Here is a 23575-nt window from a genome sequence, read left to right as displayed (position 1 = left end):
CTGTGCCCTACCCCCTGCAGCCCAGTGAGGGCAGAGGTGCTGCTTTCACTGACTTCATTAAAACCAGCACCAAGGCAGGTGTGATCCCTGCTCTGCCCTGGGGAGGTTTAATCCTCAGCACTACCCCCAGGCCTGGTTTTTTCCCTGGGAAAGCACAGCCCTTGCCCCAGGCCACTCCACCCTTCCCCAGCGTGGGAATTTCAGTTCCCATGCCCACAGCCTGGTGTGAGCAGTGCAGGCCCCAGGCCAAGGGAGCAGTGACACTGCTGCAGCTGCAGCTACCCCTCAGAAGCTGGAGGACAAGAAGGAGTGAGTTCCAGTTTTTAAAAGGAAGATTTATTTAACAAGTTTCACTTAGCGCAATACACCTAAAAAGGAAATCACAATACAATGAAAGATTAAATCAAGGCCTCAGAATTGTATACGAACACCAAGACCCAACTCCTAAAGTAGCCGTATTGCGTCTCGACATGTTTCCCCCATTAACTTAAAAAAAAAAGCTTTAACGTGCCTTACAGGATATTAAAAGAAATAAACTAGAACTAACATGCCAAATGTTCACTTCGAATTTCAGACACAGCTCCTATATTGTTTCTTTACAAAAAAGCATGTCTCTCTCCACATGGATTCAAAACAGTGTTGATGTAATATGGTAGAAGAGCAACATTTAACGTAATTCAAACAGCTTTAACCTAAATACGCTTACTGCTTAAATACACTCCTACAACAAAACTAACTTGAGAAACGCTCAAAATTGTTTAACAGTTATAGTCTTTACTCAACTGGGTTATTACATCCTAGATGAATGTTCATTTCCGTATGTTCAAAAATACTGAACCTGAAAGGTTTTAAAAGAACAATCCTGAATTCACTTACAGTAAAGCATAAATCACAAGCTCGTATTGCAAAACTGTTAAACTTAGTTTTTTGTTTTTTTGTTTTCTAAAAAAGATGTGACCAAAAGTCAGCGCTCGGTTACATTCCCCAGCCACCACTCATGTTGGACATGTTGGACATGCCGCCCATGCCGTTCACTCCCATGGACGCCCGGTTCCCGCTGCTGTAGTAGCTGCTGTTCATGGCGCCCTGGCTCCCGGGGTCTGAGGGGGAAAACCGACAGCGGGTTCACAGCTGGTTCAGGCCGACTCGAAGCATCGCTCCCCCAACGCCTGTCCTGGCGGGGCCACCTCGTAAATACCGCCTACTGTGCCCAATACTGCAAAACGTCAGTTCACAGCTCCAGACCCGAGTTAAAGTTTATCAGTTCTTCAACCGCAGAGCGCCGGGAGTTCAGGGCTTTCCCCACTGGCCATGGCAGTGGGGAGGACCCCGCCTCCCGCAGACCTTCCCCATCTGCGCTGCATCCAGAGCAGCGGTCTCCAGCTTCCATACGAGCAACGGAGTCTGGAGACCGGCGTCGCCCACCCCTCTCGGCATCGTTCCCCACATCTCCCCCCTTCAGCCCCAAGCTCCTGCTGTTAGTGTACTCCCCCCCCCCCTCTGCTTCGCTGTTTGTCCCAAAATCCCCAACACCCAACTCCTCAATTCCCAGGGCTTGTGCTGCTCAGCCTGCAGCACGGCCCTTTGCTTCCCACACAACGTATCTGCAGACACGCTCAGCCAGCTGCGCCCCACAGCCCCAGAACCAGTGCAGAAATGCTCTTACCATAGCCACTCATGCTGCTTTGGCCACCATAGCCTCCTCCGTAACCCCCGCTCAGCTGCTGGTTAGCGGGACCACCATAACTTGATTGGCTTCCTTTCAAGTTAAGGATAAAAAGGGTAAGGGCTCACCTGCCAAAGCCTGCTCATCACCAAACCCACCCTCTGCCTCACTGACAGCCTCGGACTCTGGCCCTAGCACTCACTCTCACCCAGGCAGCCTTCTTCCCAAGCAGATGGGGTGACAACTTTAAGATAGCCATCATGTTTCAAAACTTTCCTACCATCAGGAGCAACAAGAGTTTAAGATTGCTACTGGAGCCTCTTGGGCAGCAGCTGTAAGGTAAGGTCAGCTGTAAGAGTTTACTCCTGCAGGTTCTATGGGCCGTCTCACAGCCCCAGAGACTCCGAGCTGGCTGCCAGACGCCTCGCACAGGACAGAGGCCCTCAGCCCACCCAGAGGTACAGCAACTCCCGTCTGGGTACAGCAACTCCTGCCCTGGAGGGTGCTGCATCGCAGCTGCGCCTCAGCTCACAGATGGGAGGCCTCCACTGCACCAAATAACTCCTGCTCTTCCTTTACCATCCCTGCTCTCCCACAAACTTCTCTGAATTTCAAGTATCAGCATCAGACTTCAAACATTTTGTAATCAAAACACTGTAGAAGCAGCAATCTACACACCCAGTCACATTGCACAACCCCCCCCAAGAAAGGAACCCCACAAAAACCAACCACCACCTTCATCCCCAAGAAACCAGACAAGTTGGGCAGCACGAGGGTACCGCTTCACGCCCACGGCAGTGGCCAACGTTCAGACTTGTTTGAAAATCTAAGATGTGTTTGCAACACAATTCTGAAGATCGCTTGAACAATCGTGTTTCTCCCAATTCTAAAGACTTTCCCTCACCACAAAGACCAGGCTTGGATGGCAGGTCACATCCCACAGACATGGCCTCCGTTCCCAGAGTGTTCTGGTCTCCAAAAATCAACCAAAACAGGGAGGGGGAAGGAGAATAAAAGGACAGGCACCTCCCACCTAACGCCAACACACACCACCAGGCTCCCAGGAGCCACTCATCCCACCACACACACCACTTCATTCAACCACAAATTGTTCAAATGTGTTGCCCAAAAGGTTCATATACCTGCCAATGTGCTAGTGTTCCAGTCTTGGACTACCCCTTCCGATTCCTTGACTGTGTGATTAAGACAGAATGTTGAGTTTCAGTTTTTTATGCCAGGCACAGAAGCAGGAGCTATACAGACCAGCCAGCTTTGGTGGGTACCAAGTGCTGGTCTGGCAGTGCTGTTAGAGCATTACACATACCCATCGCGCCCATCATTTGGCTGCCGTAGGCACCGCCACTGCCTCCCGCTGTCGAATTCAAGAAGAGCTCTACATATCTGTGTTCTGGAAGGAGAAAACCATGCCATGAGAACCTTTCCCACCACCCTCACACCAAACTGCAAGGCTGCAATAAAGCCTTTGGCATTCCAGTCCCAGCAGATGCATGAGGCTGCAGTGCTGCACGTTCCCACCGCAGCCCTACTTACGCATGTTTGCCTTGTCTTTGGACATGGCGGCCACTGCGTCCTCATGAGTCGCGAACTCCACGTCTGCCTCGCCGGTGACTCTGCCATCTGGTCCGATCTCGATGTGTACTCTTACGGGGTTCAGAGGCGAGAAGAACTACACGCAAAACAGTCGCAGAGATTAAAGGCCCCGCCGCGGCAGCCGTTTTGGCCAGCAAACGGCGCTGCGGTGCAGGAAGGCGGCTGCCGCGGCAGGGCCAGCACTCACGTTGTAGATGTCGTTCTCCGTGGCTCTGTAAGGCAGACCCCTCATGTGGACGCAGTGGCCGGTCGTGCTCTGGAAGGTGGATCCTCCATCGCCGTATCTGTGGTCCGACATTCCTGCAGAGAAAAGAGTCCATTCTAGGTCTTTCAGATGTATTTTAGTTTCTTTGGAGATGTATTGAAAAGTTTGTTTACAATTCCTATTAGAGATAGCTTACCTCTTCCAAATCTATCAGAACCAAAACCATAGCCATCATTATACCCATTGTAGTCATCATAACCTCCATAACCTATAACAGATTGGACAACATGTTCATTTCAACTACAGCAAGATGCAAGTACACACCAACACGCCGCAGACAACCAGTACAAGAACGTCTCACTTCTTTCACAAGAATGACACGGACATATACAAACCAGCAGTTACAATGCAGGCAAAGACACCGAGGCCCAAGTGTTGCTGCTTCTCAGATGAGCAGCTCCCTCTTGGACTTTGCACTTACCTCCTCCGTAGGCTCCACGCCTCATTCTTTCCAAGCTACTTCCTCTACCCAGACTGTTATATCCCCGCGTAAGCCCGGGCCTGTCGTACGGGCCGGGTCTCTGCATTGCCAGCAGCTTGCGTGGAGGGTCGTAGTGAGTGCGCACTTCTGCCCGACTACTCTTGAAGATCTCAATGTACCTAGAAGCATTGCCACAAACAGAAGTCAGTCCTTCGCTCCTTCTGCAAACACCTCACAACTTCACATTCAAACAAGCCATTTAGTCATAGCCTCGAAACTGGCAGTAGCTTTTAAGCCAGGTTTCTTTGTTATGCAGGCAATGACATAGTATTATATGCACTACATTACTTTCAAATCAGTGTATTTTCAAGAAATTACAATTACTGAAGGGTTTACGTGCTCCTCATACTTCTCAGTATCCCAGCCTTAAGGGTGGGGGAGCAGTTATTGATTCCCCACCCTCCTCCCCCCAATTTAAAGTGTTAGTCAAAAAACATAGGAGGGACTGACGTCCGCTCAACTCAGCACTCTTTGCTCATGTGGCAACAAAACAGAGGGTTAAAAACCCGGCCTCCACCAAGATTTCAACCCATCAGGATGCTACAAAAAGCTCTGCATGTGCCAGTGAACCCAGCCTATGCTTCAGTGATTCAGCGTAGGCAAAAAAAAGTGCATGCTTCAATGAAAAATAGTCACAAGAAAAATGGAATAAAAACCCTTTGTGACAATTTCTTGAAAGCTATGCTTATTACATCAAAGATTAATACAGTAAGAAAATTTGTTACATTTCAACTTATAAAACAAGTTTAGAAAGTATCACATTTTCTTATGGTAGTAAGAGTACTGTGCATGTCTTTAGAGCTAAAGGCAGAATTGGTGCTATTGGAGAAGTTAAAGCCATAGTCTCTCAACTTTGTTGCTTTTCAAGCTATCAGTTTTGCGCTCCTCCGCCACGACCCGTTTCCAAGGCACACTGAAGCTCAGCCCAATTTTGTCTTTCATTTTGGTAGGTCCAAACAGCCTGTGCCACCTGCACACTGGCAGCACCTTTACTTATCATGGAAGTTAGAGGCCAAAACATTGTTTCTATTGGGATGTTAACACTTTCAGAAGAGAGAATATGGATTTACTTGTTTACCATAAGAAAAGTGACAGAGCCAACCAACCATCCATCCCCACCTGTGCCCTATTCTTTCCTTGTGTTTCTTTAGAGCCTTTTCAGCTATTTCCTGTGAAGCAAACTGCACGAAGGCCTCCCCCGTACTCCTCCCCTGGAAGTCCACCGGCAATGTTATCCCATTTGGCACGATTTCCAACCCTTCAACCCAAGGACAAATAACCCCAGTAGGGGGGCAATATTAACATCACAAGCCCAGTCATGAGATTTTCTTAAAGCTTTAAAAACACCAGAATTTTAACACTTGTAAGTGAATGGTATGTTGATTCTAGAACACTAGAAGAAAGAACATGTCAACAGAAAGAGATCCACCATCACATACCATTCAGTTCATGTTCTTAACCCACCCTGCAGAGCACAGAAATGTTCTGAGTGTCAGGTACAACCTCTCAGAGAAGGCATCTAATGCAGGGTGCATTAAGAAGCTGACATATTATTACAAACCTCTTCAATTCTGTGAAAGTATTTAAGATGAACTTTTCAACATAATTTAATGACAGCAAGTAATACAGCTTTACATATAACAAGTATTTTTTCTAGAAGTCACTCAGGCAAAATAGTCTTATGTAAACATCAAGCTTCAGCATTATTTTATCTTTAGGAGTGCTCAATTAAGAAAAAAACACCAATAAGTAATTTCAGAAGTATTAGTTTCTGAACAGAAGAGGCACAGTTTGTATATTAAGAACATTAACAGTTTTTAAAGCTCGAATCATTTAACCATGTAAGAAAGCAACAACTTTAAATGCACATGCTTAGGAATTCTCTGGTTTGAAACATATTGGTGATTCAGAAAACAAAAAACAAGTCCTGAAGTGGTAAAGTTTGAAATATTTCTACTTTGTTTTAAAGCAAAACAGTAAGCTCAGTCATTCTTGTTACAGCAAAACATTCCAGCTGATTTTAAAACATTTAGTCATCTACTAGTTTAAAAATACTAGCGAGTTAAATCCTAGATAAACCAGAAGATTTCATCCTTAGCCATTTATAAGAATATTCCAGATCCTAAAACATAAAACAGCTGCAAAAAAGTGAGAATGGGTCAATACAGACATTATCTCTTCACCATAAAAACTTTAAGCTAGACAGCATCAAGGGTGGGGGGTTTCCCCCTAGGAAGTAACGGGGGAATCTGTAGTGGAGTAGAGTTCAGGTTGTTTTTTTCCTTAAATCTTATTCAATATTAAACCTACATTTGCAAGTGACCATGGTCACAATGCACTCCCTCCCTCAGATCTTGCTCCCTGCACTAAGCTCAACACTAAAAGGCGTTCTACATCCTTCACTGAATAGCAAGAACCAGCTAACACTGTGGGTGGAAACATCCTCCCATCTCAATTGTTCACTTCTAACTTAGAAAGCAAGACACTTGTTTTTCTGCTGTCCTTGCTTGGAACCATCAAGTCTCGCTAAGTATAAGTTAGAGCGACTTTTCGGAATTTCCCTCAACTGTTTGATAAACAGGTACTTTAGAAATTGATCCTTCGGCCCCAGGTAACTAATGAAGAATTGCTTATTTACTTCTAATACCCGTCAGTCTGCTGTTGGAAGTACTACTGGGCAATCCATGGGGATGGGGGAGGTGTAAGCATAGACCAATAGTGCTATAGCTACTACTTTTATCCTACATACCTGAAAAAAACTGTACAATCTCTTCTTTACTACAGCCAAATGGGAGTCCTCTAAGACGTACAAAACCATCATTAGCTGTATCAGGGCTGTTGGGACCAGTATGCTTCAGAACCCAATCCATTTCAACGTTGTTTGACTTGAAAACTGTAAAAGGCACTTAGAATTAATGCATTCTGGAATAGGCACCACAGTTTAAAAAGTCATTTGCCTTGCTTCAAACTAGTCAACTTGTGTATCACAAGTCTATTTGCCCTTTCACATGCATTTTAAAGAGACAGGAAAAACACTTAAACAAAAAACCATCAAGCACAAACACATTTAGTCAGTTACTAGACCAACTGAGTCAAACCTTCAACATATCTGTGTCCCATTGTTTCTCTGTCTTTTTTCAGTGCCAATTTCACATCTTCCTCTGATTCAAGCTCAGCAAATGCCTCTCCACTTGGTCTGCCCTCCCTGGTGTAGATGAAACGGATACCCAAAGCCCCGTTTAGAATTTTACAATCTGTAAATGAAAGAGGAAGGCCAGAATCAATTTAACTATTAAGGTCACGATGGTCCTGTAAAAGCTTCAGATATTAAAAAGAATCAAAATAATGACAACTATCAAGTTCTATCAAGGAAACAAATCCAGCAGTATTCATGTTATACCTTTTGTAGCAACCAACAAACTAAGGGACTAACTAAAAGTTAAGTTACCCTTCTTGTCAAGCTTGAAGATTACCAAAACACTAAGGATAAACCCAAATTGCTATTTTCAAAGCTTTTTTGTCGGGTTGCATGTCCTATGTGCTTTTGATGGTAACTGGTTTGGACTTTCTCATCAGCATGAAATGAAATAAGGAGTATTAACAACCAGTTGGTAAAAAAATGAATCAGAACAAATAATTTGCTCCTTCATCTCTTAGTTCCTGCTAGCAAGTGTATAGCTTTCCATACGGCGTCCTACTGAGGCACTTGTTGCACTACAAACTTCACTAGCTACTGAAGTGCCTTTTGGAACCGCTAACTGCAGCACTCCAACTGCCAGTGTTCCACTGGGCCCCTCTTCCAGACCCCAGTCCCCACCGCAGTTCAGCTTACCGGAAAAAAACCTCTGCACCTCCTCAGTGGAGCAGGACCAAGGCAGCCCCCTGACTTTCACCACATATCCCTCGCTGCTCTCTGTGTTGAGCATCACGTTGGGCGTGAGGCTTGTCTCCGTCTCGGCTTCTGTGGTTGCTGGAGAAGATCAAAACGGGCCCTCTGAGACGCCGCACGGCACGGCCGCCACCCGCACCCCCTCAGAGCGCCCGGCGGCCCCCTTGGCCCGTGCCCACCCGCCCCCGAAAGCCTCCTCTACCTCGGACCGCTGCCCGCCTCACACACACAGAGCCGCTCCCGCCCGGCGCACGCCTGGCCCGCCCCCCGGCCCGCGCCCTGCCCCCATCCCCGCACGCACACATGGTGGGGCTCCGCGGTGGTTCTAGGGCTCCAAGCCTGATCCGCTGTCCGGAGAGCGCCTAGTCCCAGTCGGGCGGCGGCGAGCGGGCGAGCCTGTGGCGAGAGCGCGCTAGGAAATGGCGGCGGGTGCTCCCGCTTCCGCTGGGCCGGGCCTTCCACCGCACAAAGAACCCTGGCCCCCAGACACCGCCCTGCCCTGGTCGGCCCGACGACTCGCAGTCCCCGCCGAGCGCGCCGTAGCCGTGGCCGGCGGTCGAGCAAGCGGCGTGCGGTGAACGGCCGCTGCCGAGGGCGGACTGCGTTCGTTGCCGACCGGCTCCCGAGCGGGGTTGCGGCGTGGCCGACTGCGGCTCGCGGCGCATGCGCCTCACCGCCCGGAGCGCGCCGGCCCCGCCTGCGCATGCTCCGTAACGCCACTGCGCCCCGCCGCCCCGGGACACGCACCCGCTCCGCCAGCGCGCCCCCGCCGCTCCCGCCAGGGTGCGCATGCGTCCTCGCTACTCTACGCTCCCCCGCCACCCCCGGCCCGGCCGCTGGTGCGCATGCGTCGCCTGCCTGCCGTCTCCGAACAAAGCCGCGGCGCGGGCTTCCGCGCCTTTCGGCGCCACGCCGCACATGCCCCGGCGGCCGCTGCCCCCCGTCCCCCTGCCCGCGGCCGCAGGTGTGGGACTGGGGCCGGTCGCGAATACCGACACTCGCCCGGGCACAAGCGCGGTACGCGTTGCACGGAGAGTGAGGAGTCTGTCTGAACAAAGAAGTATGTGGGAACTAGCACTTACCAGCTTCAAATGCTGACGCTACCCCACGTGAAACAATCTGCTCGCTTCGGTCACTGAAGCCTGGTGTGTTTGTAGGAGATGGGAAAAGAAGAGACATGGGTCACAATCATGATAAGAGAAAGGAAAATAAAACTCCCTCCCGTCTCCTCCAAACACACCAGACCTAGCTAGGTTTCACCCTGAATCTCATGAGTACAGATGCAACAAGAGGTTACAGGAATGACTTACGGTATCACAACCTCAGCTGCACCCGTAAAAACTATTCTCTAAGAGTCCTTCATCCCCCTTCTTTACCCTGAAAAGCACCAGTTCATGTTTCAACTTGCCTACAGAGAACCTGTGACAAGAGTTAAGCAACTTCATAAAGCCCAGACATGCCCAGGCTCACACTGTAGTTGAGGAGCCAAGGAGCAGTGCCGCTCAAAGCAGCGCCTATAGACCTTCCTCCATCCATGCTCCCTTTCCAGGCAATACCAGACTTGACTGAGCCATCTCACTGCCTGCCTCGAGTCTAAATGGGCTCACGCCTCACATAACTATGTAAAAAGTTTAACAGCTACCAATCTGGACTATTAACAGCTACCTGCCCGCAAAAGCTGGGTGCTTTTTAAAAAAGGAGAAAGATACTCTCAAGTTTATGTCTGTGTATCAAACAGCATGAAGAACTCGTTTACATTAATGCAAATCAAGTCAGTAGGGGAACCATTTTACGAACCAAGCAGCTCTGCTTGATTTCACTTGCTGAACATCCACTTTAACCAGCTCTGAAGCAGCAGCTCAGCAGAGGAGCCACGCTCCCCGCCCGGGCGGGAGCGGCGGAAGAATCGTCCGCAGCTCGTTGCGTGGGGGGCAGAAGCGCTGCCCCCGCCTCTTCCCGGGGAGTGGTGGCGGGAGGCGGCCAGCCCGCCCACTGCTTGGCGGGAGACTTAAAGAGGGCTGGAGCAGCCGGGAGCCCCGTGAACTCCCCGCTCTGCAGCACAATGTCTACTCCCGCCAAACGGCACTGCCTCAGCCCTACCAGCTCCCTGGACTCCAGCTTCCAAAAGCGCCTGAGGAAGATTTCCATCGAGGGAAATATCGGTGAGCTGGGTGGCGGGGAAGGGAGGGAGGCAGGCCGAGCCTCTCACCGGCGGCTGTTAAGAGCTTGAGGATGGGAGCGCGCCGAGGTGATGCTTTAAGAGAAGGGCAGCTGAAGGGGTTTTTACACCCAACTCTGCAGAAAGGCGGGGGAGGGATCATGAGCTGGCACTTTGTCTGCTGTCGCTGGGCCGAGACCCGCTCCCAGCGATTCTCAGGAATTGGCGCCATCGCACGGGGTTGGGGGAGGGGAACCTCGCCGCCCACTGCCAGGGCCCTGCCCAGGCCCGACACGCCGGGGGTTCGTTACAGAGAGGACGGCGCGTCCTCGCCGGCAGCTAACCGCTGTGGGAGTGGGCTTGGAGTGAGCGAACACCCCGTCCTTCCTGGACTCAGGGGAGTCACTCACCCCTCGCCCGCTCCCGGGGCCGCCCGCGCGCTCCTCCCAGCTCAAGGATCCAACATTAACACCAAGGGCCAGGCCCGCGGCAGCGCGACCCGCGGGGACACCTCTCGCGCGCCCACCCGCAGCTGCGTCACACTGCCGCCCTCCGGCGCCAGCTCAGCGGCCGCGCCTGCGCCGCGGCCCCGCCCGCGCGCCCCGCGCCGCGCAGGCGCAGCAGCCGGTCTCTGCACGCCGCCTCCTCAACAATGCCGCGCTCTGCGCCGCCCCCACAAGCCTGCTCCTAAAATGGAGGCGCAGCCGCCGCTGCCTCCTCCTTATCGGCCGCCCGGCCTAGGCACAGTCTTCTGGCGCTGGAGATTAGAGCTGTTTGCTCGGCAAGTGCGCTAGACAGCCGTTCCCCAGAACCTCACAGCCCGTCCGGAGTTCCGTGGAGCTCTGCAACTCAAACACTGCACTGACACTGCCTACAGCCTCTTAAAGAAACCTCACAACTGCCAATCTGTATCAGTAATACCAGTCTAATCCACAGCCTCACTGAACTTTTCAAATCTTGTGCAGCTGCTGGGAAGTCGACATTTGTCAGGCTACTAGAGAAACACAGTGATGAGTGGGAGATCATCCCTGAACCCATTGCGAAATGGTGCAACATCCAGACAGCTGGAGATGAATATGAGGTAGGTGTGATGATTTAGGAGGCTTGGGGAGATATAGAGCACAGAAGAAACTGCTGTGACTAGCCGAGAAACCATGCCAAAACTCAGCTCTACTGAGCCTAGAGCATCCAGTTATCCCTGCTACTGTACCAGCTGGTCAAGCACTCTGGAATTGTGAAAGCTACTTAGAAATTGAATGCCATTAAAGTCTGAAACTCAGTGATCAACTTCTGCTAAAGAAGCCATCAATTACGATAATCCGATAAACAAGTCTCTTTATTCCTATGCCCAAGCATTTTTCCTTAGAAACAAAAACTAAAGCACCAAGGTCATGAAGTCTTATTTCAACACACCACAATTCTAGGTTGAGAAAAAGGAATCAGATCCTGCAAATTAAGTATGCCTGCTGGTATTAAGTTTTCTCTCTTGTCCCTCAGGAACTTTCAACATCTCAGAAGAGTGGAGGAAATCTACTTCAAATGCTGTATGATAAACCCACAAGATGGGCTTATACATTTCAGACTTACGCTTGCTTGAGCCGAGTAAGAGCACAATTAAAACCCGTCTCAGCCAAGCTACAAGAAGCAGAACATCCAGTGCAATTTTTTGAGAGATCCGTGTACAGTGACAGGTAACTACTCTCACAGTACAGCAAGAGTTCAGATTAAAAGCTCTGGATCTTTATGCTTAAAGAGGTGGAGCTTGGGAAATGTTTAATATCAAACTAGTATCTGCCCGGACCGTGTTTGAGTGAACAGGATGGTATTACAACTGTTTTACAGATCTAAGAATGGGCAGATTTTTTTTTTTTGTACCATGATTCTGATTCTAGAATAACTCCTAGATTAACTAAGAATAACTTTGATGATTGTAGTTGAGAACTGTTGTAGTAGTTTCCTTCGGTCATTCCTGACATGAGACTGATTTCTTCCACTGCAGATACATATTCGCTTCTAATCTGTTTGAGTCTGGAAATATTAATGAAACAGAGTGGGCTATTTATCAGGACTGGCACACATGGCTTTTGAATCAGTTTGAATCTGAGATAGAACTGGATGGCATGATCTACCTAAGAACCACACCTCAGGTATGTTCACTAAAAGTGAAAATATTTCAGCGCCAGCTTCAGTTTCCAGGAGGGTTCCTAAGTACTCAGGACATAATACTGCAGTGACTAGCGCTGAATTAGCTTCCCCTCACTCCACATGTAATGGGAAGCATATTAATAAATTCATGTTTCAGAGACCAAGTTAACCACCCTTCCCTACAATTCTGATGTCAGCAAATACTAGTTGCTAACACTCCTCACTCTAAGGATCCAAGGCTGAAATTAACTTCTGAATCAAGTTTGACTTCCCAAATACTCCTGAATTGAAGTTAAGATAATCTCTTAGTGAGAACTACTTACTGCATTTAGCTAAAGTGCCTCATTTTTAAAGAGAAGTTATTCTAGATTTAACTCATGTTCAGCCAAGCATTTAAAATTAATGCTCAGTAATGTCTAGCATTACTCCTGATTTAAGGACCACTTGATCTGTTTAGCTGACTTTGAGGCTTCAGCATGATTCACATCCAGGCTTGTACTTTTCAGAAATGCATGGAAAGGTTACAGACAAGGGGGAGAGAAGAGGAGCAAGGAATTGAGCTTGAATACTTGGAAAACCTCCACTATAAACATGAAACCTGGCTTCATGAAAGGACTATGAGGTATGAACACATTTTCTGTAAGCAAGTTTCAATTTACAGGCAAGGCTCTTGCCTACCTTATGCTAAAGGTTGTGATACAACTAAAGTTTAAATGTAGCTTCAGCTGGGTACAGTTAGATAGACTTATCTTTAGACCCACTCTGGGCTTCTTGGCACAGAAATTATTTCTCTAGGTTATATGCAGATGGAAGTTTGTCTCTTGGCAGGAAAGTAACGAATTCATGTAATGTAAAGCCTTGGGTAAGCATTAGCTTCACCTACAAATCTATGTAGCTGTAACTCCAGCAAAGATACAAGTTTTGTTAACTGGAAGTTCCTAGCAACAGGACAGAGTTGAAATGGTGTTCAGTGGCTGATCACAGACAGGTTACAGCTTCCATCCAATCCAAGCCAGGGTAATGTCTCAACTGCCTTTAAACTAGGATGACTGTATTTCATCAATGTTTAAATATTAATTCTACCCCCAAACCAAACAATAATTAGAAAGGCTTTTGACAAGCACCGTTACCCACAAGAAACACAGTCAGCAACAAAGTAATCTCTGCATATCTCTCCCTTCCTTACTGATACTTAGTAGCTTCCCATTTAAGGGACCTCTAAATGTGAAAGCAGGCTTAAGAGTATCTACTGAATGAGAAGCATAACAATTCCAGGAAGATAACAGTATCAATCATCTACTTTCCTAAGTTTCATGTAGAATGAGCCAAATGCTCAGGGACAAGAAGACACTGTATAGTGTGGAATTTTGGAAACATTTACATTGTGTACTCATTCTAAACTTGTGAACAAGCATTTCCTGTGTTTCTCACAGCAATACTTAAGTCTATACACACAAGTTAAGAATGTTGCTCAGCACTTACTGCATTTTAGAAATGCTTTTCACACATATGAACAGATAGTGACTATTGCTTTAAGAGAACAATACATCCAGTTGCACCCGCTACTGCTCCCATCTGCTCCTACCCTGTAGACAAAATAGTCTTGCTTATCTCTGAGTGATTTTGAATACCAGCCTTACAACCCATGAAAGAGCTGCCCCCCTCCACTGCACCTTAGTACACTGATTCACAGACAACTAGAAAGGGGTGGGGGCAACACAGGCAAGTGATAATTGAAAGTACTGCCTCTTACCAAAAAAAAAAAAATCACATTGCTGACAATTGATTCCTTAACAAAAAAAATGAAGTAAAGGAAATAAAGGTTAAAAGCATTTCCTCCCCAATTGTACAATAAAAATCCATATGAGAAGGCCAGATTTGTTCTACAATGTTGACTGGGTTACACAAGAGCAATTAAGGACAGACTTAACTAGGGCTTTACACTTAAGTCATGGGCAGCATTAATACAGGTACATGTGGTAATCTAAGTAATGCTATGCCCTTAGGATGATTTGGAAAGCAACTGAAGTGCTATATTGTTTATGAGTACTTTATACAATTTTACTAGCCTGATGTTATTCCATTTAACAGAGTGGATTTTGAGAATCTTAAAGAGATGCCTATTCTAGTCTTGGATGTTAATGAAGACTTCAAGAACGACAAGATTAAACAGGAGTACCTGATTGATAAGGTAAGGGTTAAGTGTTTCCTCATCTGTTTTTCTTCTACTCTAACAGCTACAAGTTACCATTTTACATTCTTAACATTTGTAATGAAGTACTTGTTTAGGGCTAGTACAGTCTCCTTCATAATCTTAGGAAGCTACATGTCTGCAGAAACAAGCATTGTGTTTTCCTTAAAAAGAGTCATGTAACCTCACTTCATCCTCAAAATTCCTCAAGGGAAACAAAAAATGGGTATTTTAAAGGCAATTGTGGGAATTTCTGTCCAGAGCACAATACATCTAACGTGCAGAGGTAGCTGAACCTTGTATATCATTCTAAATGCATGAGGTGACACTTCTAAGTAAAATTGGACGGGAGAGTCAACAAGGTGGTAATAAATAGGTCACCTGCATCAAAATGGTGCTTGCCAATTCCAAGGAAAAGCAAGACTTGGGAAGCAGATTCTCAAAGAAATTCTGCTGGAGCCATGTGCCTAGTCCCCAGCAAAAAAAAATAAATACTCCTAATACTTGTATGGGACTCATTCCCAGTCCTCCAAGCAGAGCTGTAACACTGGGACACTTTAACCTTCCTTTACTTCCCTGCCACAGCAAGACTTGAGAATTATTTCTCCATTTTGTTCGGGGTCATCCATTTGAGGTGACTGTATGACTCCTTCACGCCAAGCCAAATTCTCCCATTTATATAGCTCTATATAAACTGGAGAGGGAACTGTAACATCCTCACGGAAACCAGCCCTTGACACTTCAGAGTTATGAACCAGACTATGCTCATGCTCACTATCTTTTAACTTGTTCTAGTGAAAGGCCCCCTCTGCCCCTTCCAGTCAGCTCATGCTTTCAGCACAAGGTAGAGGGTACAGCAAGCACCATGCTGAAAGTGCTACCAGATCTTCAGCTCAGTTTTCAGACAATTCCTTTCTTCCTAGGAAGGGAGCTACCTAATGAAGGGGGGAAAAAAAAGTTATCTTTTCTTTAATGAAGTTGCATTTTGTAAATCATTCTTTCCTAAGTACTTGCTACTTTTGCATAGTTTAGTTACTCAGTTCTACCTAGAACTAACTTAAAAGTCTTGGGTTTCCTGCCACCTGCTACACTGAACAGCATTTCAGGTCACAAATTCTATGTAGGATTAGAACAGAACGGGATATTGTACAGGAACAAGGCATTTGTTCCCCAAGAAATAGGAAAAAAACTAATGATTTAGTTTGTCTTTCAATGCATAAAATACATATGCTTTTTGTTTTTACAGGTCAAGTCCTTTCTGACTTCATTATGATGAAAATTAGTCAAAGTCTAAGTCCAAGAGTTACACCTAATCAGTGTTGTGTTAGACAATTTGCATTAACTGAATACGTTGCATGTAGGCTTATTTTATGGCAATTTTGAAGTGCAAAAGGTGGTTTGGCTTTTTTTTTTGTTTAACCAGTGCTGGTTTTGAAATGAACCCACTCAGTGCTTTGATAATGTACTTTGTGTAGATTTTCTGCTGTTTAATAAAGATTCTAAAATAATGTTGACTAGTAACTGGCCTTAACAACGGAGGAGTTAACCAGTTATCAGCAGCTGAGAACCCTGTAAACAGAGATAGCAGGCACGGAGGGAGGGCTGTTTTGCAATAACTGGCAGAGGTCACCATTTTAAGACGAGACTGTTATGGCGTCCAGCAACCTTTACTTTCAACTTCCGTTTTATTGACTAGCTGTTTTCACAAGATTTATTCTACATAATAGTGGACGTTACTGCAGTCGCAAGGATTATACCTGGAATAAACTCCGATTTACGCATTTCTCGTTTATGACCCCCCGGCTCCCATAAACCAATTCCCGCCCCAATGCAACTGCCCCCCACTCCCACGCGGTACCGGCAAGAAGCGCGCGGGACAGAGGCCTCACAACTGCTCCCGCCCCCCGCCCGCCCCTCCGGGAGCGCGGCTCCCGCCCCGAGGCTCCACCGAGCGCCGCGGCCGCCACGACGCACGCGGCGGGGGGAGGGGAGGGGCGCACGCGGCCGCGCCGTGAGGCCGCCGCACAGCCAGGCCCGGCCCGGCCGCCGAGGCCGCGTCAGCGGTGCGCGCGGCCCCCGCCTCCAGCAGGCGCCAAGGCGGGCGCTCGGCGGCGCCGCGGCCCGGGATCGGGCGGGACCAGCCGCCCCTCCCCCCCACCCCCAGCAGCGGTCCGAGCCGCCCCACCCCCCCCCCTTTCCTCCTCCGCCACCGCCGCCACCCTCCCCGCCCCGCGCCACCGCCGGGCCTTACCCAGGCCGGGGATCTCGCCCTCGGTCTCCTCAGTGTGACAAGGGTCCATCTTGGCCGCGCCTTCCCCACAGGGACCGGGAGAAGACAAAGCTCGGTGGGGGCGCTCGGGCGCTGCGCAAACGGAAACAAAAGCTGAGCCGCCGCCGAAGGGACGCTCCGGCACAGGCGGAACAGGGCTTTTCGGTCGCTTTTCCGCAGCTGGCACAGGGATGAGGCGCGATGAAACCGCCGACCTGCCCGGGCCCGACCCGCCTGCTCGCTCCCTCTGCGCAGCGCCCCTCCGCCTGTATAAATAGCCGCACGGCCGCGCAGCGCAGCGCCTTGACGTCACGCACCGGCCGCCAGCCAATGGCAGCGTGACAAATTAAACCAGCCAGTCACGTCCGGCGGCCCCAAGGGGGGGCCCAGGGAAAGGGGGGGGGGGGGGGGGGGGGGGGGGTGAGGCGCTCGGCCACCCCTGAGGTGGTCCCGCCACGGCCGTGGCGACGGCTGGGGGCGGGAACCCCCCCCCCGTGCCCACCGCCGCCCGCGCACCCGGCCCCCCCACCGCGCTCAAGGGCCGGCCTCGCTTGTTTTTCTGCCCATACGCCAAATATGGCGGCGGCTTTGTCCGTCCCCACCCGCCGCGCCGACCGTTCCCCCTACCTGTTCCTCCCTCTCCCTCCCACTCCCCCTGCTTTGCCCCCCCCAGCACCCCCGCTCACGGCGAACAGCGGCCGCGGGGCTCCGGCGGCCAGCGGGGATCGGCGGCTCCGCGCACTGCAGCAGCGTCCGCCGCCGTCAGGTGGGCTGAGCTCCGCCTCTCGCCGCGGCGCGGGAGGGGGGGGGGGAGGACAGACACGCACGCGGCGGGGCGCGGGACCCCTCCCGCAGGGGCGGGTGCGAGCGGCCTAGTCGCGCCTGGTCTGCGGGGAGCAGCCCGCAGAGCCCCCTCCGGGAGGGTCAGGCCGTGCGGCCAGCCCAGGAGGCTGCGGGGGAAGAAGCGACGGGCAGGCCCCGCGCAGAGATGGTGGCGTGAGGGCCGCGCGAGCCGAGGCCTGGGCTGGGCCTTCCGCTGGCTGCCCGCGTAACGTTCTAGTGACGCTTTTAACGAGCCGTGGTGCGGAAATGCTAACAATGGGGATGGTAACCGCAGCGGCTGAAAATCTGCCAGCCCTGATCTTTCCAGATCGTGCTTTCAGAGACGCTGTTTGTTTGTTTGGGCCTAGACGCGGAGAGGCTTATTTGTGGGATCTCCGGTTGGAAGTCGCCGAGTGAGTGTCCTGTCAGAGTGATAGCGATCGCTGCGCTCTCACATGCCGTCTGCGCACTACAGTCTATTCACCCCACACCAAACCAGACCGATCCCCTCCGTGAAACACTGTTAACAAAGAATCATTAGCTAAAACAAGTTTAAATTAAAATAGCTGTAAGGGAGCCAGTGTGATTTAGCAGATAAGTGGTGACCTTAGGACTGTGGAGGTGTGGCATCTATTTACGGCCCTGTTTTAACTGGTTAGTGTAAAGAAAGCTCCTTTGTGAATCCCTGTTGAAGCCTTTGCAATTCGAACAGTGAGTTAACGATAATTTTTGTCTTCATTTATATTAATAGTCAGGTACTGGGGTACGTTTACTGTGTCATTTTATTAGTCTGGTCTTAGTCTGCATTACTGCATCTGAATAATGATGGAAAATGGGTTCTCTGTTTACACATCATGATTCATGTGACTTCACAGCTTTGAAGTGAGCTGTACTGGCTCATTTCATTTCTTGCTATCTAATTTTCAGTGATTAATAAAGCCTGGTTTTCTCAATATTTTCTTAACTGTATGTTTACTGTAGTCAAACAGCATTTGGGTGTTTGTGTCTAATGAGGTCTCTTAGAAAATAAAAAATCACCCTATGTTGATACCAGGAAGAAGTTCTGCTGCATGCATATTCTTCCAGTGTTAGAAGAAAGGTCATGTGACTTTTTTCAAATATTTAATTGCTGTTAAGCGTAAGCAAAATACCTGCCTGCCTTGAAACTTGACACATCCAACAGGTACAGCCACTTCTAAGGGAAGAATGTGGCCAAACTGCAGAGACAGAGACATAAATAGTTATCAGAAGAGTTATAATTAGCCAACATCTATGTGGTGTTTGAAAGATGAAAATAATTAACAATTTGAATGGAGTTATTAACAGCAGCAGCCCTTTTCCTGAGAGGCTGTCTCTGGTAAGTGCTTTTGCAAGTAAGGCTAGTCCCATGGTATGTAAGTGCTTGCAAAGAATGAGATAGGGGATTAAAATCTTGCTGGAAGCATACAATGCAGGATTTCATTAGGTTTCTTGTGAAAGGAAACAACTGTGTACATCATTTGCACATGTAAACTTCCAGGTCTTGCTTCCATGATTTCTTCTACAACTTGGGCATCTTCACTTTACCTGGATTTTTCAGTTTATGCTGCCAGCCTGGCACCTGTACCTTGATTGCCAGCAGACACAGCTGAACTGTGCTGTCTCTGTCAGCATGTCTGTCAGCAGCTCACACTGCAAATTCAGGTACTTGTTTTTCTACAAAACTGCTTTGTTCTACTTCAGAACTCCACTGGCCCACTCCTGCAAAGGGAAAGGCACACCTGCTGTCCAGACTACTGGGGAGAGGAGCTGCTCTCATTTTCCTAATTGCATTCTCAGAAGATTCATTTTGCCTTGTACAGGTCAGCCTGGGAGGTCTGTAATCTAAGCTGAGCTCAGCCTGATGGGTTTTCTAGTCCACCTGGTAGAAAATGGGCAAAGAGATGGCCTCCTGAGTAGAAATCTGCTGGAGAAATGATCTGCCAGATAGTCACACAGCTCCTGTGCAACATCCCCAATTGTCTCAGAGTTCGTGTGAGCAGGGCTGGGAGCAGAGTTCTGCACCAGGACAGCATGAGCACTGGTCCAACCTGTGGGGAGATGCATAAAGCCAAGTAGACACATTAAGTGTTAAGCAGGACCAAAGTAAAGCTCTTCCTGGAAGCCTGCTCCCTGCTTAGGAGAGATACCATTTATAAATCCTTATTTGTTAGCTTTAGTTTCTTTCTTGGTCAAGAAAATAGGGGAGAAAATCTGCAGCTCTGGTTCAAGGGTTTTATAGGCATCTAGGCATATGGGCATACTTTGAGTGTCTGGAAGTGATGCAGATGCTAATTTCTGACTAGGTTTTGGAGATATTGCAATGCAAAAGACAATAACCAGTGATTTTTTTATGGGTCAGCATTTGCCATTTCAAGAACAGTGATCAGAGTTTAAATATGTCCTCTGAGAAGATGGGATCATCCTGACCCCATCGCTCTAGGCACCTTCCTTTTCTCTCTTTCATAGCTAAATGTTACCTGTTTGTTCTTCTGCCTCCATCATAAATTTCATCCTTCATGTCTCAAGTTAAGCATGTTCGTTGTGTTTGCATGTAACTATATGTATATATATATACATATATACTTAAACTGCGTATTTATACACAGTTAATTTGCAAACCTGATTGACTCTCAACAAATACAACTAGCAGCTGACTTGCTTTATGTAAGGGCTGAAAATGGGGAATGCATGGAAGTCTCCTACTAAAGCTTTGTAGGTTTCTCAGTATGCATGACCTCCAGTCAAAAGTTCTAAAATTCAATTAAAACCTTTCTGGCTCTACCCATGGCTTTAGAAGCAGCCTCAAGCTGTAATGCTGTGACAAATACAAGCTAAACAATGCTATTAAATATGCATGATGCATGTTCTACAGTATTAGATAACATGGCCACCTTCATCATCTGCTAATGCTGCCTATTCACAGCTTTGCTAAGGGTAGCTTCCTTCTCCTTGATTTTGCTTTGGGCAATTTAAGAGGCGGATTTTTTTTTTCACACACACGCCTTTACTTTCTTCTTTTTCACTTTTTTTATCTTTATTACTCTGAAAATGATGATGTGCAGCAGAGACTGGGGCAGAGCTCATGTTTCCCACTTTTCCGAAGCTATAGTTCACTACAAAGCCAAGCCAGTCTGGAAGCAGTTGGAGAGTTTGGTAGATACCGCTTTACTGAAAAGCAAATACTCAGTCCTTCCTGCTCTCTGAGGCCACTGCTTGAATCTATCACCCTTCCCTTTGCATCGCCAGCTTCTCCATATTTTGTCACTGTGAAAATGGAAGAATCGGGTCTGTTCTGTTCCCCTCAGGGCTCACCTGAGAGTTCACCTTTCTGATGCTTATCTGTCCATTAATGTAACTCAGGCCTGTTGAATTTTGGGTTTGCAGCATTATAATTCTGTCAGTTGGCAGAATACCTTTTGGTTTTTACTTCTAGAGCTAGCTACCTTGCTGTGAATGCAGTTAAAACAGTAAAAGAGGTTTACTCTACCAGCACACTTCAGGTATCTGCACATTTGCCTGACTCTGAGCTAGGGGTGGGAATGAGTCATCTCAGATCCAGAAGTCATCTGGCTGTGCATCATCAGGCTGCTCTCTGCAAAGGTTTATTCCCTCAGCTCTTTGACAGTTCAGAGTCAAACCTCTGTACCCATCAGGAAAGAAATGGGCCAGTGTCCATTTGCATCCCTCACAACAAGCCTTTGCTGCATTCCTTACACCCTCCCAGAAGGAGAAGGAGTTGCAAAGCTGTAAATACTTTACAGTGGGGTGACTTTGTTCAGTCCTGGGAGAGCATGCCTCAATATCTCTATCAGGGCAGATAACAGAGTGCCTGAGTTCTTCGTGTTCTAGCCACTCATGTTCAGGAAATGGAACCTACTTTAACAACTCACAGGCTCAGAAGCAGTGATGCCAGCAGCTCACTGGTTTTCTCCTTGCTGACATGATGATCCCCAACTTTCACCCCTTGCAGGTAATGTTGTCTTAGCAGTTGGGGGTCACCCAGCTTTCTCTTGTCGATTAGTGCAATGCCAAAGCAACACAGATGATGCACATGCTGCTGGCACAGATCCTCTTTATTCTCTCACTCCAGAAGTGCTCTGCCTGTAAATCCCTGAACACAGAGCAGGGCACAGCATTGTTGTCCCACAAGCAGGGTTCAGTACCCAATGTGCAATAAGCCAATCTACACACAGAATCAAGATATAGCTTTATTTCATGTCTTCACAGAGACGAGTGCTGGAGGAATAAATCCACAAAGCCAGCACACCTCTCCAATGACTGTCACACACTTTATACTACCATTCCTTGGTTAGTACCTTCCTTGTAACTCTTCCCCTTTCCTAGGATTGGTTAGTAATTTGCAGATGACTACACAAGCATTTTCCCACATTGCCCATGCCCGTGAGTTGGGGTCTTCGCCTGAGAAGAGATCTTTTGACCTGTGGATATGTTTTTTAGTATTATAACAGATTTTTTAAGAACACTCTAATCTGAAAGTTCCAAAGTATGTTAACAAAGTATGTACGTTCCAGGATGCTTTGCTCTTCAAGGCTGGTAACTCCTGGTTAGAAGTTCCTTACATAATGATCTTAGTCACCTCAAGGAGCACACTGGACTGACACTTGCCTGATACTGACATAGTTTTCAAACTGGTACTTGCAAAGTGAGAACAGTCTTTAAGATTCAATGACAACAGCAGGGGCTGGAGCATCAGAGCTACAACAGCCAATGTGTAAGCTTTCCTTTGGAAGGAGAGCATTCACAAAAGGGCTCATTAAGCCCTGTACACCTTGTGTATACTGTGGGTCTGCCCTTACCAAAGGAAAGGGCACTGTCTTAAAAATGGTGATTGCTAGGAAGTATAAATGTGATGAAGACAAGGCAAGTTGTGACCAGAGAATGTAGATTTTCCTGGCCACCCTGTATTGACCTGCTGTAAGGATCTGGACAATATACCATTAAATGTCTCAAACATTTCTCTAATGTGTTAGCATGGCAATAAGAGGAAGTTATGGTCAGAGAAAGGAGCCTTCTGAAGCAAGACAGCACTTCTCTGAGCTTTTTCCATATGAAACCACATTGCAAAACAATGCAAAGGTTAGCAGAAAAAACATCAGTGAAGGAAAGACTTGTTTTTGAATAGTGCCTGTCCTAGAAAAGATCAAATAGCAGTAATTCTGGCAGGGGAAACCCAAAACCACTTAAAGACCCTACTAGCCCACTGACCCATTTCCAGAACAATCTAAGGCAGTGAAAAGATTGCTGTGTAGGCAGTGCCAGCAGAGACTGGACACCTCCTTGACAGGACCGACACTGAACCCAGGGCTCGTGAAATATCTTTCTCTCCCTTCTTTCCACTCCCTCCATTAACCTTCTACTACACCCTACAAAACTTACCACAATCGTATTATAGGGATTAAGAAAACAACTAATGAGCTCTGTTAATAAATATAATTCATTATTTACAACTCCTTGGTATTCTTTCCTGCCTTCATTTTAACTAAAGGAGATCAGCAAATCTCAAGTCACTCACTCCTCCCTTCTTTGGGTTGAGTGGGATGTCACACCTGCTAACATACAAAGTGGCAGATAGCTTTGGTTTTGCTCAAATTTTACCCCACAGTCTAATCCAGGAATGGTTTTTACTGCATAGGGCTCTGTCCTGTGGTAATGTAAAGGGCATATTTGCCTGTGGGTGAGAGTCCTGTTCTCAGAGGCCTGTCCAAAACTCCCTGCGCCTCCATCCATGGCTATGTCTCTTCTGCAACGGTGCAGCATTCAAGCCAAACAGTGCTCTCAAACTGCAGGTATGACACAGGTTAGCCAGAGTCCTGCTTTTCACCCCAGTCTATCTCAGTCTCTCCAGTGAGGGTTGTGCTGTTGCACCTACAGCTTCTGATTCATGGTGAGCAATGAACTCCTCCTTCTGATCTTGCTCTGTTATATGCTCCATGGATCTGTGTGACCATATTGTCATGGTTTAACCCCAGCCAGCAACTAAGCCCCACACAGCCCCTTGCTCACTCCTCCCTGGTGGCATGGTGGGGAGAATCAGAA

General features: G+C 48.0%; 2 protein-coding genes across 9 annotated transcripts; one reads left to right on the top strand and one right to left on the bottom strand.

Moving 5' to 3' along the window:
• Positions 1-314: 314 nt before the first annotated feature.
• Positions 315-17795, bottom strand: HNRNPH1 (heterogeneous nuclear ribonucleoprotein H1). Of its 8 annotated transcripts, none has more exons than XM_062002632.1 (15): positions 17369-17795; positions 16658-16768; positions 8995-9054; positions 7856-7993; positions 7122-7277; positions 6773-6916; positions 5143-5281; positions 3964-4142; positions 3679-3750; positions 3465-3598; positions 3218-3353; positions 2991-3074; positions 2809-2859; positions 1667-1759; positions 315-1100 (listed from the first exon to the last, which is right to left on the bottom strand). In XM_062002632.1, exons 2-15 carry the CDS (start codon positions 16704-16706, stop codon positions 976-978), a joined length of 1560 nt encoding a protein of 519 aa, XP_061858616.1. In that variant the 5' UTR covers positions 16707-16768; positions 17369-17795; the 3' UTR covers positions 315-975. The 8 variants fall into 8 exon arrangements, with proteins under 8 accessions (XP_061858616.1, XP_061858608.1, XP_061858609.1 ...); XM_062002624.1 differs by having other exon boundaries at positions 17362-17658; XM_062002625.1 differs by lacking the exon at positions 17369-17795 and having other exon boundaries at positions 3465-3577; positions 16658-17037.
• Positions 9898-15914, top strand: LOC104562769 (deoxycytidine kinase 2). The gene is made up of 7 exons (XM_062002633.1): positions 9898-10074; positions 11036-11151; positions 11568-11761; positions 12070-12217; positions 12722-12837; positions 14307-14406; positions 15653-15914. Exons 1-7 carry the CDS (start codon positions 9975-9977, stop codon positions 15677-15679), a joined length of 801 nt encoding a protein of 266 aa, XP_061858617.1. The 5' UTR covers positions 9898-9974; the 3' UTR covers positions 15680-15914.
• Positions 17796-23575: the final 5780 nt, after the last annotated feature.

The sequence above is a fragment of the Colius striatus genome, chromosome 9 (genome assembly GCF_028858725.1).
Source record: "Colius striatus isolate bColStr4 chromosome 9, bColStr4.1.hap1, whole genome shotgun sequence".
Lineage (NCBI taxonomy): Eukaryota > Metazoa > Chordata > Aves > Coliiformes > Coliidae > Colius > Colius striatus.
Note: the sequence above shows the minus strand (reverse complement) of the source record. Positions and strands in the feature narration are given on the sequence as shown.

Coding starts and splice junctions, on each gene's coding strand:
- LOC104562769 (XM_062002633.1), top strand. CDS start 9,975: ATGTCTACTCCCGCCAAACGGCACTGCCTCAGCCCTACCAGCTCCCTG. Junction 12,218..12,721: donor ACCTAAGAACCACACCTCAG/GTATGTTCACTA, acceptor TGTACTTTTCAG/AAATGCATGGAAAGGTTACA. Junction 14,407..15,652: donor AGGAGTACCTGATTGATAAG/GTAAGGGTTAAG, acceptor TTGTTTTTACAG/GTCAAGTCCTTTCTGACTTC.
- HNRNPH1 (XM_062002632.1), bottom strand. CDS start 16,706: ATGGACCCTTGTCACACTGAGGAGACCGAGGGCGAGATCCCCGGCCTG. Junction 7,994..8,994: donor AGCGTCAGCATTTGAAGCTG/GTAAGTGCTAGT, acceptor GATCTTCTCCAG/CAACCACAGAAGCCGAGACG. Junction 3,075..3,217: donor CAAAGACAAGGCAAACATGC/GTAAGTAGGGCT, acceptor TTCTCCTTCCAG/AACACAGATATGTAGAGCTC.